At 36.4% G+C, this 15,228-nt stretch overlaps 1 protein-coding gene across 5 annotated transcripts in view; it reads right to left on the reverse strand.

The window, feature by feature from the left end:
• LOC101743969 (methylcytosine dioxygenase TET) overlaps window positions 1-15,228 on the reverse strand; it is a 158,666-nt gene that overhangs the window by 17,686 nt on the left and 125,752 nt on the right. For all 5 annotated transcript variants that reach the window (XM_038019059.2, XM_021347027.3, XM_038019061.2 and 2 more), the window contains one exon: window positions 1,797-1,976. In XM_038019059.2, the coding sequence (XP_037874987.1) occupies window positions 1,797-1,976 (180 nt within the window). The remainder of the gene's footprint in view (window positions 1-1,796; window positions 1,977-15,228) is intronic.

Below are 15,228 nucleotides of genomic sequence, written 5' to 3' on the forward strand. Positions count from 1 at the left end.
TAAATTACGTAACAACCTTAAGTATGGTAAACAAACTCAATTTGCTTATCAAAACAGGATTAGAACGTTGTTGATTTTAAAAGCGAGCACAATGAGAAACAGATAAGGCAAATTAAGATTTTGCCTAACTTTTTTAAAGCACCGTGTTTTATTTAGCGGAGAAAATTGAAAGAATTCAATTTACATTTTCCAAGATCTTTTCTGTTTTATTTTTGGGAGGAAATTTTTGTGAGGTATTTTTATTAGAAGCGAAAGGTTTGCTTTAAGAATGAGATTTTTTAGAGACTGTATTTTGTGCTCGGGATTGTGTGTTTCATTTTATATGGAAATTGTTTGTTGTAGGTATAGGTACTGATTTGTTTGTATGATTTTTGTATTTTCATTACCACATGTAGCCTAAGTAAAATGCTGTGGGCTCTATCTACTATTTGAATATCAAAACATTTTTAGTTTTAATTGTATTCAATCTCTATTCCAACCCCAGTAGTCGATATTTTAAATTACCATAATTTATGCAAGCGCTATTTCGCGTGTGCTTTATTTTAATGCTAATTTGAAATTTGAATGTTATCGTAATAATTATTTCGATAATCGAACAGTATTATGCTACTTTAAAAGCGCTATTAAATTCACGGCTTGTTTGTTATGCTAATTTTTGATTTATCTTAGTTATAAAAACTTATAATATTTAATTATTATATAAAACAATATTTAAGTAGGTTAGTAATGATGCAATTAAGGAAGTATATTGCAAACTCGTCTCAGGTTAATTAAAAAAAAATGGCATTGGTATTCTTGCCCCACGATAATACCATTCAAGTATTTACACAGAGGATCTTTGAGGGTCGCAGTGTAGGGCGGTTCGTCCGCCCAATCCCTTATATACGAACACCGGCCGTCATACTTAATAGGCCCGGACGCTTTTCTTAATTAAATACTTTTCCATTTAATCCGCTTTTAGAGCAAGACTCGTTTATTTCATATTTAAGTGATCACAATTCGTTTTTGCGCTGACACGATTTAAAACCACAACGCAAAAGTTACTGAGTATTTTTGCGATATATCTTTTTTTGCTATTCATTTCCGACGTTCGTTATAAATATTTCGTGGTCACGGATATCGGATTAGAAAATTTAGTACCTAACAAATTCGAATCCATTTTATTTTGTAGTTCATTAATTTATCAATGAAACAATATTACGTATTTCAAAATTAGTATCACCGTTTACAAAATTAGCGGATTTACCTACGTGGTCAGTTTCAAAATAGTGGATCAATTGCCATTTAACGATATAGTATTATTGTATATTGAATTTCCATCTTATACGATAAGAGTTATCGAAGGTATATAAGGATTAATCAAAATTTACTTTTAGCTTTAAGCTGGTGGTAGGACCTCTTGTGAGTCCGCACAGATAGGTACCACCACCCTGCCTATTTCTGCCGTGAAACAGTAATGCGTTTCGGTTTGAAGGGTGGGGCAGCCGTTGTAACTATACTGAGACCTTAGAACTTATATTTCAAGGTGGGTGGCGCATTTACGTTGTAGACGTCTATGGACTCCAGTAACCACTTAACACCAGGTGGGCTGTGAGCTCATCCACCCATCTAAGCAAAAAAAAAATACAATATATAATGGATCGGTCAGTATTGGTGGTACGATGGTACCTAGTTAAAATACTAGATACTTTGAGCATTTATTCTCGCGAAAAGGTCCGTTTGATCGAAGGACTACGATGACGGTGGCCTTCAGTGTGATTTTGTTACTCTAAATTGATGAGAGAGTTGGTACTGACCATAGGTTGGCTGGGGTGCTCTTGCTTCATGGCGGGCGTGGTGGCGGGCGCTGGGCTCGGCGCTGCTGGGGTCTGCGGCGCGGGACTTGGTGACGCGGCGGTCGCCACACCGGGGACCGCTACTCCTGGGGCTCCGGGAACTCCTGCTGTGCCGCCGAGTGGCTTGCGGCCGCGATAGCTCTGTAATCCAATTCATAGACGTCAATAACACGCGAACATCGAAACTTAAAAAAACACATTCTTTATTGTGACATAGGGAATTATTGAAGTTACATATTTGGAAAGGAATAACAGATTTTTTTATTTCTTAAATCGGTGGATGATCTCACAGCCCACCCGGTGTTAAGTGGTTACTGGAGCCCATAGACATCTACAACGTAAATGCGCGACCCACCTTGAGATGTAAGTTCTAAGGTCTCAGTATAGTTACAACGGCTGCCCCACCCTTCAAACCGAAACGCATTATTGTTTCACGGCAGAAATAGGCGGGGCGATGGTACCTACCCGTGCGGACTCACAAGAGGTCCTACCACCACCAGTATGTGCATTGGCAGCATTCTTTAAGTATAATAACAGAATATTGTAAAGGCAGACCCATATTTATTGGTATTATCGTAGGGAGTATTGTCCACTTATCACTGGTAGCCTTGAGGTGCTATTCCAGTTTTTAATACGCGAGCTCACGGAGCTCAGCCTGAGTTTGCCAACGATTGCCCTAGCAAGAGCAGTGCTTCGCTGAATCTACCAATAGAACAGAATCGCGACCTACCGAGAAGATCCGGCGAGAAACTCAGTGGGTTGGTCATGCCACTATCTATCTCAGCAATCATGCGTTCTAGTTTGAAGGCTGCAACAGTTAATAAGCAATGCAATAGAGATTTCGATCCCTTTACAAGGTGGATGCCGTTCATGTTGTGATGTCTATGTGAGTCGACTATTATCAAAGCCGGCAATGTGACTTTTGGACAATTATTGGTAAATCAGAAAAACGAATTATTGACTTTGTATTCCATTGGCAGTCACAAAACTCTTCTGAACGACATCTTAGATAAATAACAGGTTAAGTATTAACCTTTATTTAATGCAGGTTTTGAACCGTATTCTTTGAAGGAGACGATTATATTCAAATCAATCTGTATTGACATATCAATAACCTTTTTTTTGTTCAAATGCACAGATTGCCACCTTTGATAATAGACGTCTCATGTATTCTTATAACTTAATAGCAAATGACGAGCCCACAGCGTCTGCGCTTGGGCAATAAAAAACCTTTAAAAACATATGGTTCAAAATTGAATTGGCTTTTCCTCGTTACTGATTGAATGATGTTTACATATATGTATGTGTGTATGATTTAGTAAAATCAAAGATAAAGTAAAATTTTGTCTAAACGTGTGTTCGATTTTGGGGTTCACATTTTGAAATCTCCCGCCAACTTGCCCGGTACCCGCGCAATCTACTGAGCGCGACACTAGCGCTACGTGTTGCCGCAGTTTGTGCAACATTTGAAAAAGGAGTGGTGAAATCTTTGAGCAGTTGGCGGTAAGTCCGTAATTCTTTAAATCTTTAAAATATCATAAAACTGAGCTATCGTACATTTATGGTCCTTCGAGCCGGATTTTACCTGTTACGAAATCAAATACCAGTGATTCAGTATAACAAAAACGTAATTATTCTAAAAACAATTCCTACAAAAACTTTTATTCGTAAGTAGGTAGTTGTGCGTTTTTGTGAAAAACATAACTTCTGTGTTTTGTGTTTTACAATAAAGGAATTTATACAGTGATTCATAATATACATGGGTATTCAGGTATTTAGTATTATTTTCGTTACAATATTAAACTTTATTTCAAATTTGTTGCGAACTTTAAACTACATAGGTATACATATCTGACGCCTTGCCGCCATTACTGGCAGTAAATTAAATTTCAATAAAATAACCATAAAATATTTTTATTGATAATTGTTATTGTTTGTTAAATCTTAGAATCTTTAATTTTGTCGGATTAAATAGTTTTCAACCGTAGTATTGTCTTCGAATATTAATTAATTGATTATTAATATTGTTTTGTGTTACAATTTTACTTGGTAGAACGGTACTTTCTTTTAATATTTGTTGTTTGATTATTCGTATTTTATAACATTCTACTAATTCTTAAATTGTGTTTTATACAAATTAATTTGTAAATTCATAAGTACCTACCTAAATAAAATTGTAAGATGGCGAAAGCAACATCTGGAAAAAAAGCAATAATTTCCGATGACGATGTCGATCAGTTGTTGGCACCACATCAGACAACCAAGGAGATGGCATTTATGCGTTTACAATCGTTGTACGAGATGTCACGAGTAGTTAGAAGTAATACTGATATGCAGCCACAATTTCGCGCCCGTTTTAGAGATATTGTCGCTTTGAGAACTGCATATGAAAGTGCTATGAGTGAAATGATTTGTGTCCAAAAACGTTATAATGCGTCGTATGTACCGTCATACGACCAAATCAAAGCATTTGATGAGATGTATTACTCTGTTTGTGATATCGCGGATAATCTAAATTTATCAGGTAGTGATAATACTAGATGTGATTTCGGTTCCGGTAAAACTGTAAAACCTCGATTACCGAAATTAGAAATTTTTCACTTTGACGGAAAGTTAGAAAATTGGCCCACATTTAGAGACACTTTTACTAGTTTAGTACATTCTAATACTGATATAGTTGATATTGAAAAATTTTATTACTTATTGTCGGCTGTGAGTGGTCCAGCACTCACTATCGTAAAATCAATGCCGATAACAGCAACAAATTATTCCATTGTATGAAATTCTTTAGTTACACGTTTTGAAAACAAGAGGGCGCTAGCGACTACATATTTAGATAAAGTTTTTAGTTTCAAACCATTACAATATGAGTCAGCAGACGGGCTAAATGCCTTTTTACAAACGTGTCAAGATAGTGTCAAAGCATTAAAATCATTAAACATACCAGATTTATCAAGTTTTGTTTTGTTTTATGTATCTTTGCGTAATCTGGATTCAACTACTAGGCGCGCATTTGAAAACAAAAGTGTACCGGGTGATCTTCCGACATTTGAGGGTCTTATCGCTTTCGTGGAAAACCAGGTCCGTATCCTGGAGATGTCGGAAAGTAAATCGGTCTCAAACCAAAGCATAGACAATGCAAAACCTATATACGCAAAGGGTTACCAGAATACCAGTCGTTTTGATAAAAAGCTTAATAATTCAAATGCCAGGGTAGGTGCGCCTAGAGCATCTTTGGCTTCAGCCGCAACTGCGGCTACTAAAAATCTTCAGAATGAACAAAACTCGAATGAAACTTTAAATAAAATAAAAAAATGTTATTATTGCGGGAAGCCTCATTCAATATATCGGTGCTTCGAATATAGTGATCTCACTCCTGAACAACGGCTTCAAAAAATAAAACAGTTGAAGCTATGTGAAAATTGTTTGCGTGATGATCATATATTAAAGAGTTGTCCATCTAGGGTACGTTGTACAGTCTGCAAAAATATGCACCATCACACACTTCACATCGATGCTGGCGCTGGTGCCAATTCGGGAAATAATGCCAGCTCGGTGGCTCTTACCGTTTCTACAACTTCGACAGTCTTGCTCGGAACCGCAGTTATACACGTCGCAGATTGTTGGGGCATTTATCAACTCGTACGTGCTATAATTGACAGTGGTGCCATGACGGGCTACATAACTCAAGACTGTGCATTAAGGTTAGGACTAGGGCGGAGAAAGTGTGATTTCGATTCCATTGGTCTAGGTGCCAAGCCTATTGCGGATCTGGGGCTAACTACCTGTACTGTAAAACCGCGTCAGTACGATAGCCCCATATTAACTACCGATGTAGTCATAGTTGCAAAAATAGCCGGAAATATACCGACTATGTCTATCTCAGATGATGTGATCCGTAAATTTCAAAATCTTTCACTTGCTGATCTAACTTTTGGTACATCGGGTCCCATCGACATGTTATTGGCCGGTGATCTATTTCCTCAAATTTATGATGGAGAAAAGATCATGCCACAAGATAAGAACATGCCGGTGGCATTGCATTCCATTTTCGGCTACGTCATCGCAGGTCAAGTATCGATTTCGGGTCATAGAACTGTAGACACGGAAAATCATCATATCAAAAGCGATAATACAAAATCATTTGTGGCTCTTTCTGTGAACTTGGAGCAGGAAACGCAGTCTTTCTCGGAGACAGAAAGCATTTGTTTCATCAAACCACAGCATCCAGATGACATATTAGCGGGGACATTGTCTGATCGCAATCATAACCGTGATAAGAAAAGTAGATGTTTCGTAAACTACCCTTTGCAACCTTTTTATAAACTTGGTGTTTTATCTGGAACAGAAGAACGTAAATATATTGATATAGAAAAGAAGTTGGAACGCGATCTGAATTTAAAATTCATTCGTGAGTACGAAAGTCTTGGTGGACACAGGAGCCACGTAGGCGCGGTACAAAACGTGGATTCGATATTTATCATCCCGCATCTTTGTATTGTGTGGCTTTCTAGTACAACAAATAAATTGCGAGACGTGTTTAACACATCATGCAAAACAATACATGAGTGGTTTAACGGCCTCCATCGGCTTAATGACTTCCAGTCAGAGGGTCCAGTTAAACCTATAACTCTAAGCCTAAAACAAAAAACTTTAAGTACTGTACTTGTCTCAACAGAAGTCATAGAAGCATATTCACCGTTGGACCTCAATAACAGATACTCTAGTTTTAGTAAGCTTGTGAGAATAATCGCGCGGTCTTACTTGTTTATCCACAACTGTCGAGTCTCTCAATCAGAACGTAGATCGCTGTTTGTGGATGACAGCAGAAAGGCTCACGACATTATTATTAAAATCGTACAAAGTCATTTATTTGTGGACGACATTATGGCCTTACAAAAAGGTCAGAGATGTTCTCAGAGTTTGCGGAAACTAATTACCTTCATGGATTCAAACTGTTTCCTCAGGGTGGGGGGTAAATTGTATAATTCTAGTCTTTCACCTGATAGGAAACATTCTTTACATTTACTCAAAAATTCAATTTTTACAAACATTTTAATAGATTGTCATAAATTTTATTTATATGTTGGTCCTAGCACTTTGCAAGGAATTACAACAAGTCAATGTCTCATGATTATTTCAGATAATGCCAATTTTGTGTCGGCTACGAAACATTCAGCAGATGTTACGCATTTTTTCGAATCACACTTAGAAAGCTTATCAGGAGAGCTTGTAGCGCGTAATATTCGTTGGAGCCACAATCCTCCGAGTGGTAGTCATTTCGGTGGTCTTTATGAATCTGCAATAAAATCTGCTAAATTACATTTGAAACGGACTGTGGGAAACAAATCATTATCATTCGAAGAGCTCGGAACACTTTTTGCTCGAGTTGAAGCAGTTCTTAATTCGAGACCGCTATGTCCACTGTCTAACGATCCAATGGAGTTCGAAGTGCTAACGCCAGCACATTTCCTGATCGGGCGTGAATTGTTGGCTGTACCGGCATTCGATATCAGTGAGCAACGACTTTTACCTCGCGAGCGGTGGCAAATTGTACAACAATTTTCACAACTTTTTTGGAAACGGTGGCGCCAAGATTACCTTCACACACTTCAACAACGACAAAAGTGGTTCAACAGCTGTCGAAATTTAGTAATTGGAGATTTAGTTTTAATTAAATCACATGCACCACCTTTACAGTGGGATCTAGCGCGAGTCACTGAGCTTAAGCCTGGTGCGGATGGTATCGTGCGAGTTGTTAAAGTTCGTACAAAAAATAATGAAATGACACGTCCTGTCGTTAAGCTTTGTCCGCTCCCAATAGCGACGGACACAGAGTAAATCGTATGACACAGAAAACGTAATAAGATTACATAAAGGTAGGTCTTTGTGTGATCTCCCTTTTAGTTATAAGTCAAGTTTATTGTTTAAATACTTAGATTTAATTACTTAAAATAATTTTACTAAATACAGTCCACTGTGAAACTGAATCATCAAAACATTGTTATTGGTATCGTAATGGGAAATCCGGGCGGATTTCGGTGGGGGGAATGTTCGATTTTGGGGTTCACATTTTGAAATCTCCCGCCAACTTGCCCGGTACCCGCGCAATCTACTGAGCGCGACACTAGCGCTACGTGTTGCCGCAGTTTGTGCAACATTTGAAAAAGGAGTGGTGAAATCTTTGAGCAGTTGGCGGTAAGTCCGTAATTCTTTAAATCTTTAAAATATCATAAAACTGAGCTATCGTACAACGTGTATTGGCTAATCTTCAAGAGTTCACAGGTTTGGTGTAAATAAATAAATGATATAATAATTCTGAGAAAGTGGATCTGAGCCGGCCACATATGTCATCGCACTGAGTCAGTAGGGCATAAAAGTACTAGAGTTAAGATCTCATGGGCAGCGTAACATGGTTAGATAACAAATGAAGAGATCTTCATTGGATGGACGCAGGTAAAAAGAGGATATAAAAAAAAAATAAAAAAAATTTAAGCAGTTAATGTAATAATGCATTGAACAGTAAAAGCAATGAATACAAGATTTGCATCGTAGAATTACCTAATGACGAATGATTCATTCTATAACGGGCCAACAATAATAATATGACTGTTGCAATTACTATCGAGAATAGAACTAGCTGTAACACGGATCTTGATAACGATTTGTGAATTGTATTTATAGGCTGTTATACGAATTATTTCCCACGGACTATCTAGATTTCGTGTGAGAGATTGTTTTAAATACAATTTCATAAAAACAAGACGTTCCAAATTGTTGCTTGGTTTAAAAAAAAATACAATTCTGAATTTGAGCAATCAAATTGGTAATTACGATAAGATAAATGTAGACCTGTGACGTAATTGTGTCGATCGATTATGAAATCACAAAACAGAATCTGCTATATTACTTGTCGTTCATAACCTTAATTATCGTATATAATAACCATTATGACTAAGCCAGAACGAACGATATCGAATATAAATTCATTACAATAAATATTCCGAAGTAATATTGTTCATTCGCAATAACAAAGCTTCACCTACTGCACGGTAGATGGCGATAGTATATCTCAAATTTACAGTTAGCTTTATTTAGGTCTTGACGATTGTTTTGTTTTATGAAAGTTTTTACAGTAACAAATAGAAATTGAGTGTTTTCATTTAAATATATACACGTAGCTTAAACTGTATTGGTAAGTAAATGTATCATAAATGAAAGGTACTGAAAATATTTTTACTTTGAGATTTTCCAAATTTTAGGTATAATTAATAGAAATGTTGATTATACGATTTAATCTTATTCTAATTTTATAATACATATTATGAAACACATTACAGTTCCTGTGATGAACCAATACGGGAAAAATTATGTTAAAGAAAGTTATTCATATCAAATAGCCTGCATAATTTAGGTTACTTTTTCTTGTGTAAAAGAAAAACATAATGTTCACAAATATATTTACATCGACTGTAAATCTTTAACAACTCTTTTGAATTCACTACTCAACGAAAGTGTTTGAGAAAGTGTTTTTTTACTGGTGGTAGGACGTCTTACGAGTCCGCACGGGTAGGTACCACCACCCTGCCTATTTCTGTCGCGAAGCAGTAATACGTTTCGGTCTGAAGAGTGGGGCAGCCGTTATACTGTGAAAACTGAGACTTCGAAGTCATGTCCCAAGATGGGTGACGGCATTTACGTTGTAGATGTCTATGGTCTCCGGTAACCACTTAACACCAACCAGGTGGGCCGTAAGCTCGTCTACCCATCGAAGCAATAAATAAATAAAAAGGTAAAAAAGTAAGTGTCCAATCGAAGTTGTGTTTATGAAGTATTTCTAGACCGTGACTGCGCTTAGTTCGTTTTAAGAAAATAAATAGTACCCCAAAATTCTTAATTAAAATTCTTCATTCAAATCAAATTCATTAAAACTAAAAACCGTAATAACTACCCGTTAAACAAATACTGTTTATAAATTAAATAGATGTGAAACTTTAAAACAATTAATAACGATCAAAATTTCATATACATACATACATATATCATTGAAGTCTGTTCTTAAGATAAGACGACAATGAACTACGTTGCAAAGGATTATTCGAGTCTATTAAAATACTGTGAGTCATATGATTCATATGATTTGTTCGAATTACGAATCTTCGTCGCCATACCAACTCTTTCTATTGTTTCCCTCTTATTTGTTACCCAGTCTGCTTTCGAAGTCTGACAATCATGCAAGCTTTGATAGATTTGATGTTGACAAATCACCTTAACGTGACGATGTCTTTACTAAGCCGACAAACGATTGGGCGAAGTATGAGCAGTATGAGCATCAAAAGCTATTGGTTTGAAATGATCTAAATATAGTATAAGCGTATGTGTTATTAATTTAAAGTTCACACTTCATTTTCTCCTCCCGATCCTCCTGATCCACTAACGGTGCTTTTAACCTCAATCGCTGGCCTTCGTTCTTGCGACGAAGGGCTTGACGAGTGAATTAACCCATAGACACAGCCCACTGAGTTTCTCGTCGGATCTTCTCAGTGGGTTATGATTCCGATCCGGTGGTAGATTCTGCTAAGCACTGCTCTTGCTAGGGCTAGTGTTAGCAACGTCGTCAGGTTAGAGCCCCGTGAGCTCACCTACTCGCTATGTGAATCTACTCTGTCATCTCTCAATCACTAGAATAGGTACGAAAAAAATAAATTAAAGTACAGAACGATAGCTAGTCGCAATGACTGTACAATACAATAGTTTATTCCGAACTGATAATTTATATATGTAGTACAAATATCTTCCCGCGGTTGTCGTAAAGGGTGACCATTGGCTTCTTCTGGCTATTGTCTTATGCCAGCGATAGCATTCCCAAGTTGTGGGGCCGCTGTGGGGTTAACGTCAAACATGCAGTAGTCAAATCATGCTAAATCCCTATGCAGCATGGTTAAAGGACATGCGCCGACCCCACATATTCTGAGCAAGAACAGGAAGAAGAATCTGCTATACCTACACTATCTTATCTGCTTTACATATTGTTACAAGGAAAACATTGTTATTTTTCTGTTACTTCAAACTTTTGTTACTGGACTTTGCGTTAGTTTGTACATTATATGTATAACGGCGTTTTAAAAATATGAAACTAATTCAAGATGGCTTCCATTGATCTGAATACAATAATGATACGTTTGACTTTATCATTCGACTCCGTTTTAATATCACAAGAAAATTTAACACAAATGCGAAATATAACGAATATTCATTCACTCTCGTGAGTGACAAGTTCCAATTTTAGATTTAATAATAATATTGTTTATTTATTTCATTAATAGTGTTTTGGCCAGACTGCATATATGACGGGAACGTAAATAAAATAGATGTTGTTAATCCAAGCCGATTAGATCGAGAAAATAATTTTAACACTACATATTTGTTGGTAGACATGTCAGCATCTTGTTATTGTTAACCGGTTGTTAACCCTGATCACCCGTGAACACACTTTAGACTAACTATATACTACTTTTAGGAAAACTGAAAACAGGTATTACATGTTTTTGTCTTTTTTCGGTTTTTTGTCTTGATGTCTTGATATTAAGATATATTTTTTTAACAATTTTATTCGACGGGATCAATGGCAAACATACTGCCTCTTCCAATATGTACCCTCTGTACTGTTGAGCCAAGAAAGCGTTTATTGATGAATATCATCATCATCAGTAAACTATAGCAGTCTATTGCTGGACATGGGCCTCTCCAATTGCATGCCACTGAACACGATCCTGGGCTTCTCGCGTCCAGCTCTTGCCAGGCACCATAGATAATACATATAAACTAGTTATAGATATGCAACTCAAGCAATCAACAAAAAGTTTACGGGCGTCGGCCACTAGATGGCTTCGCTTCGATTAGTTTCTCATTGCTCCTGTAGTAGATGGCAGTAACATATTATTACCTATCCTATATTTTATTTTTAATGAAGGATTTTGTAAATTTTCAGAAACCACTAATTGATAAAATCTAATCAATTTGTGTATAACAAATAAAGACTTGTATGATTTTTTTATTTTCTGTGTTTAGTTACACAATAATGAAATGTCTTAACTTTAACAATATATAAGTACACGGGCATCCGCCACAAGATGTCGATAGTTTCCATACAAAAAAAAATATTTGTCTTAAAGTATCATAGTTTTAGGGCCTTGCCAGGGACCCGGCATAGATTGTCGTTCTAAAGAACCAGAGAGCTTCCTACACTACGTTCGCCAATTCGCGGTCTCCATTCAAAAACTATATAAGTATTTTATTTAGTATCACATCACTGTGCTTATTCAGCTATGAGGTACCTACAAATAATTTCGGAACATAGATTTCAACAAAAAACGTAACTAATTTCAAATTTTAATCATTTTTTACCGTAAAATTTCTCATTCATTCTAACAAGCAAACTCGTAGGCAGCCAAAATTGCTTGCAGCTGTTGTATTATTTAATAATAGACGATTTATTTCTGCTCGCATGAGTTTTAATATTTTTGGAAATACGATACGGGCATTATTAAAAACATATTCAAAATAAAGAAGTAAACCGAAGTGCAATGAAGTGTAACATTTTTGCGTAATTCTATTATAATGTTATTTCAAATGCAATACGGTCTTAAATATTTTGGTTTTTAATGAAAAAATAAAGATAATTGACTTCACTTGATAATTCACTTTCAAGTTGTAACATACTAGACTTTTTTATTAAAATTATTTTTGTTACGCAAATGAATTAAAATAATTAATCCTTAATGTCCAACACTTCTTGAAGTGTAAAAACGTCAACTCTATCATGCATCAAATACGCGCTAGGAACAGGAAAAACAATGGTATCGACTCATTATAATTCTACCATCACATGAAACAAAAAAAAAGGTTTTCATTTTTAAATACAATTAATTTTATCCGTAGCTTAAATAGAATTTCATTAGATGCCTATATATTTTGTACAAAATCATCTTCAATTGTAAATACATCTGCTTAGATTTACCTATCGTATTAAAAAACACAGATACTGATAAACACAACTCAAATGAGGTTTGTTTACTTCTTGAAAGCGTACAAAATTGAAATAAAATTTAAAATATGCGGTATTCACTATCCGTCGTTAGCAAGCAACGTTGAGGTGCATCTAAATAAGAGCGTTGAGACAATAAGTCAAACATTTCGTTCACAAAGCAGGCTGTACATTACGCACAAACAAAGCGCCTTTTGTGGCACCGCCGGCCCTTGGAGGCAGGCTTTTGTTAAACTTTGTGTCGCTGGCTTTAGGCTGTATTTTGTTTCGAGCCCTCAAACAAATGAGTGTCGGAAGTCCGAGATTTGAAATTCATTAGCGGAAAATTATTGAGTTTTTTTTCATTTATTTATTTTCCTTTTGTTTCTGACTTTTTTCAAGCGCACGACGTTGTGTAATTTTCAAGAGAGGAAAATGTTTTTATATTATATTGGATTCTTAAAATTTTAAAGATTTTTTTAGAAATTTATAGACGTTTCTTTAAATTTCGTTTTCGAAAATAGTACTGATCCCTTCATAGCTGTTTGAAATTAGCATGTAATATTTTAATTCCTTATTACGTAAAGCACATTTGCTTTGCTATGCTAATTTCGACTTAAAATGATGGATACTGCGTGTTTGTTAACCTATCTATTCGCTGGTAGTCTAAGGGGCTATTCCGGCTTCGCGCAGTTCGCGCAGGGTAGGTGAGCTCATGGGATTAGCCTGAGACAATTTCCTAATACCAGTCCTAGCAAGAGCAGTGCTTTGCAGAATCTACAACTGGATTAGAATCGCCACCCACCCTAAGAAGATCTGGCGAGAAATTCAGTGGGCTGCGTCAATAAGTTAGTTCACTCATCAGATTCTTCGTCGTATTCGACGAGGACGGTGACCGGTGCTTGAGAGAGCTTAAAAGCACCGTGAGTTGATCCGGGGGATCCGACAAGACATGTTTCTGGTGACGTCAGCTTTGCGTTGCCCCGTCGTTGGGATCGGATCACTGCTTGTACCTACTTGTGTCATAGTAAATATGGCAGAGTGTATTTCCAGCATAATTCAGCTTTGACTGACTAGTAAAGTCATACATCGAGAATGATTGATAACAAGTACACAGAGCGTACCGGGACCGGGCCACAGAATCTAAGATTAAATAATTGTTTACAGTACGCGACCGGGCCAAGGACGTCGAGATCTTTGATCGTTTTGGCACTAAACCAAAACCCGTAGATTCCCAGTGGACTTTGCGTATTATAAAACGACATTTTAAAACAAAGATTGTTTGTTTTCAAAGGTATAATTTACGGTTTTGACGGTCGTTATACAAAATTTACGATTCCGTCCATACGTTTGTAAACAGGAATGTTGTTTTAATGAAACACTAACGGCGCACGTAACTTTTTATTGTTAATTTACGTTTTTAGTTGCATATTCGTATAGTATCTACGGAATGCTTAGAATGTTTACTCAATATTTCGCTTTAGGATTTTATTTACGTAATTCAAAATAGCGATGTTGATTTAACGAACATGTGATATTTATTAAAATACCTGGTAAGGACTGGATGGGAAAGGCAAGAGGCCGAAAAGAGTTGAGTGCAGCTGAAAAGATCTACACTCAGCATTGGCTGGACATAGAGGGAAATATATATTTAAAAATGTACTCAGGTTAAGCAAGTGACTAACTAGGTCATACTATTAATTTCTATTTCCTTTTTGACGAACAAAATCGCCTGAAATGTACTTTGGATTGTAAACGAAAAGCATAATAAACACCACGTATAGCCATTAAAGGCGATTTCCTCTCGACTGAAGTTCATTATAATAATGATAGTCCCACTCTTTTAACCTGGGTAGTACCTGTTAGCTAACGCTCGATATACCAGCAAAGAAATAGGAAGTTTTAATAGCAAAACCTAATTAATGCTTCCGTCATTGATAAGAATTTACGCTTTGTCAATTTATCAGGTCGAAGTTTTGTGCGCGAGTTATATTTATCGCGTCCCATTTCCACGGGGCCCATGGCGGTCGGGTGATTAATTGTATGAAAAACCGTCGTCTCTGCCGTTACGATAACACTATCTAATTGGGTCGCGGTTACGCCTTTAGTTGCGCTTAGCATCAATCAGATGGTGAACGATCACAAAATCGAATTTGACAGTTAAATTTTGATGTTTGATTTTTTTTAATTTCTCCGGCGGCCATGGTTATACGCATTAATAACATTTCTACATCTATTAAAAAACATTAGAAGCAATTCTTATTTTTGAAATTTGACATTCGACTTTATTCCCGATGCCGAGAATTGCAGATTTAAAATCCAGCTGTATTTATATTGTCTCGTTTAAAATATACGATTATATTCCTA

Source organism: Bombyx mori, chromosome 22 (genome assembly GCF_030269925.1).
Source record: "Bombyx mori chromosome 22, ASM3026992v2".
Classification (NCBI taxonomy): Eukaryota; Metazoa; Arthropoda; class Insecta; order Lepidoptera; family Bombycidae; genus Bombyx; species Bombyx mori.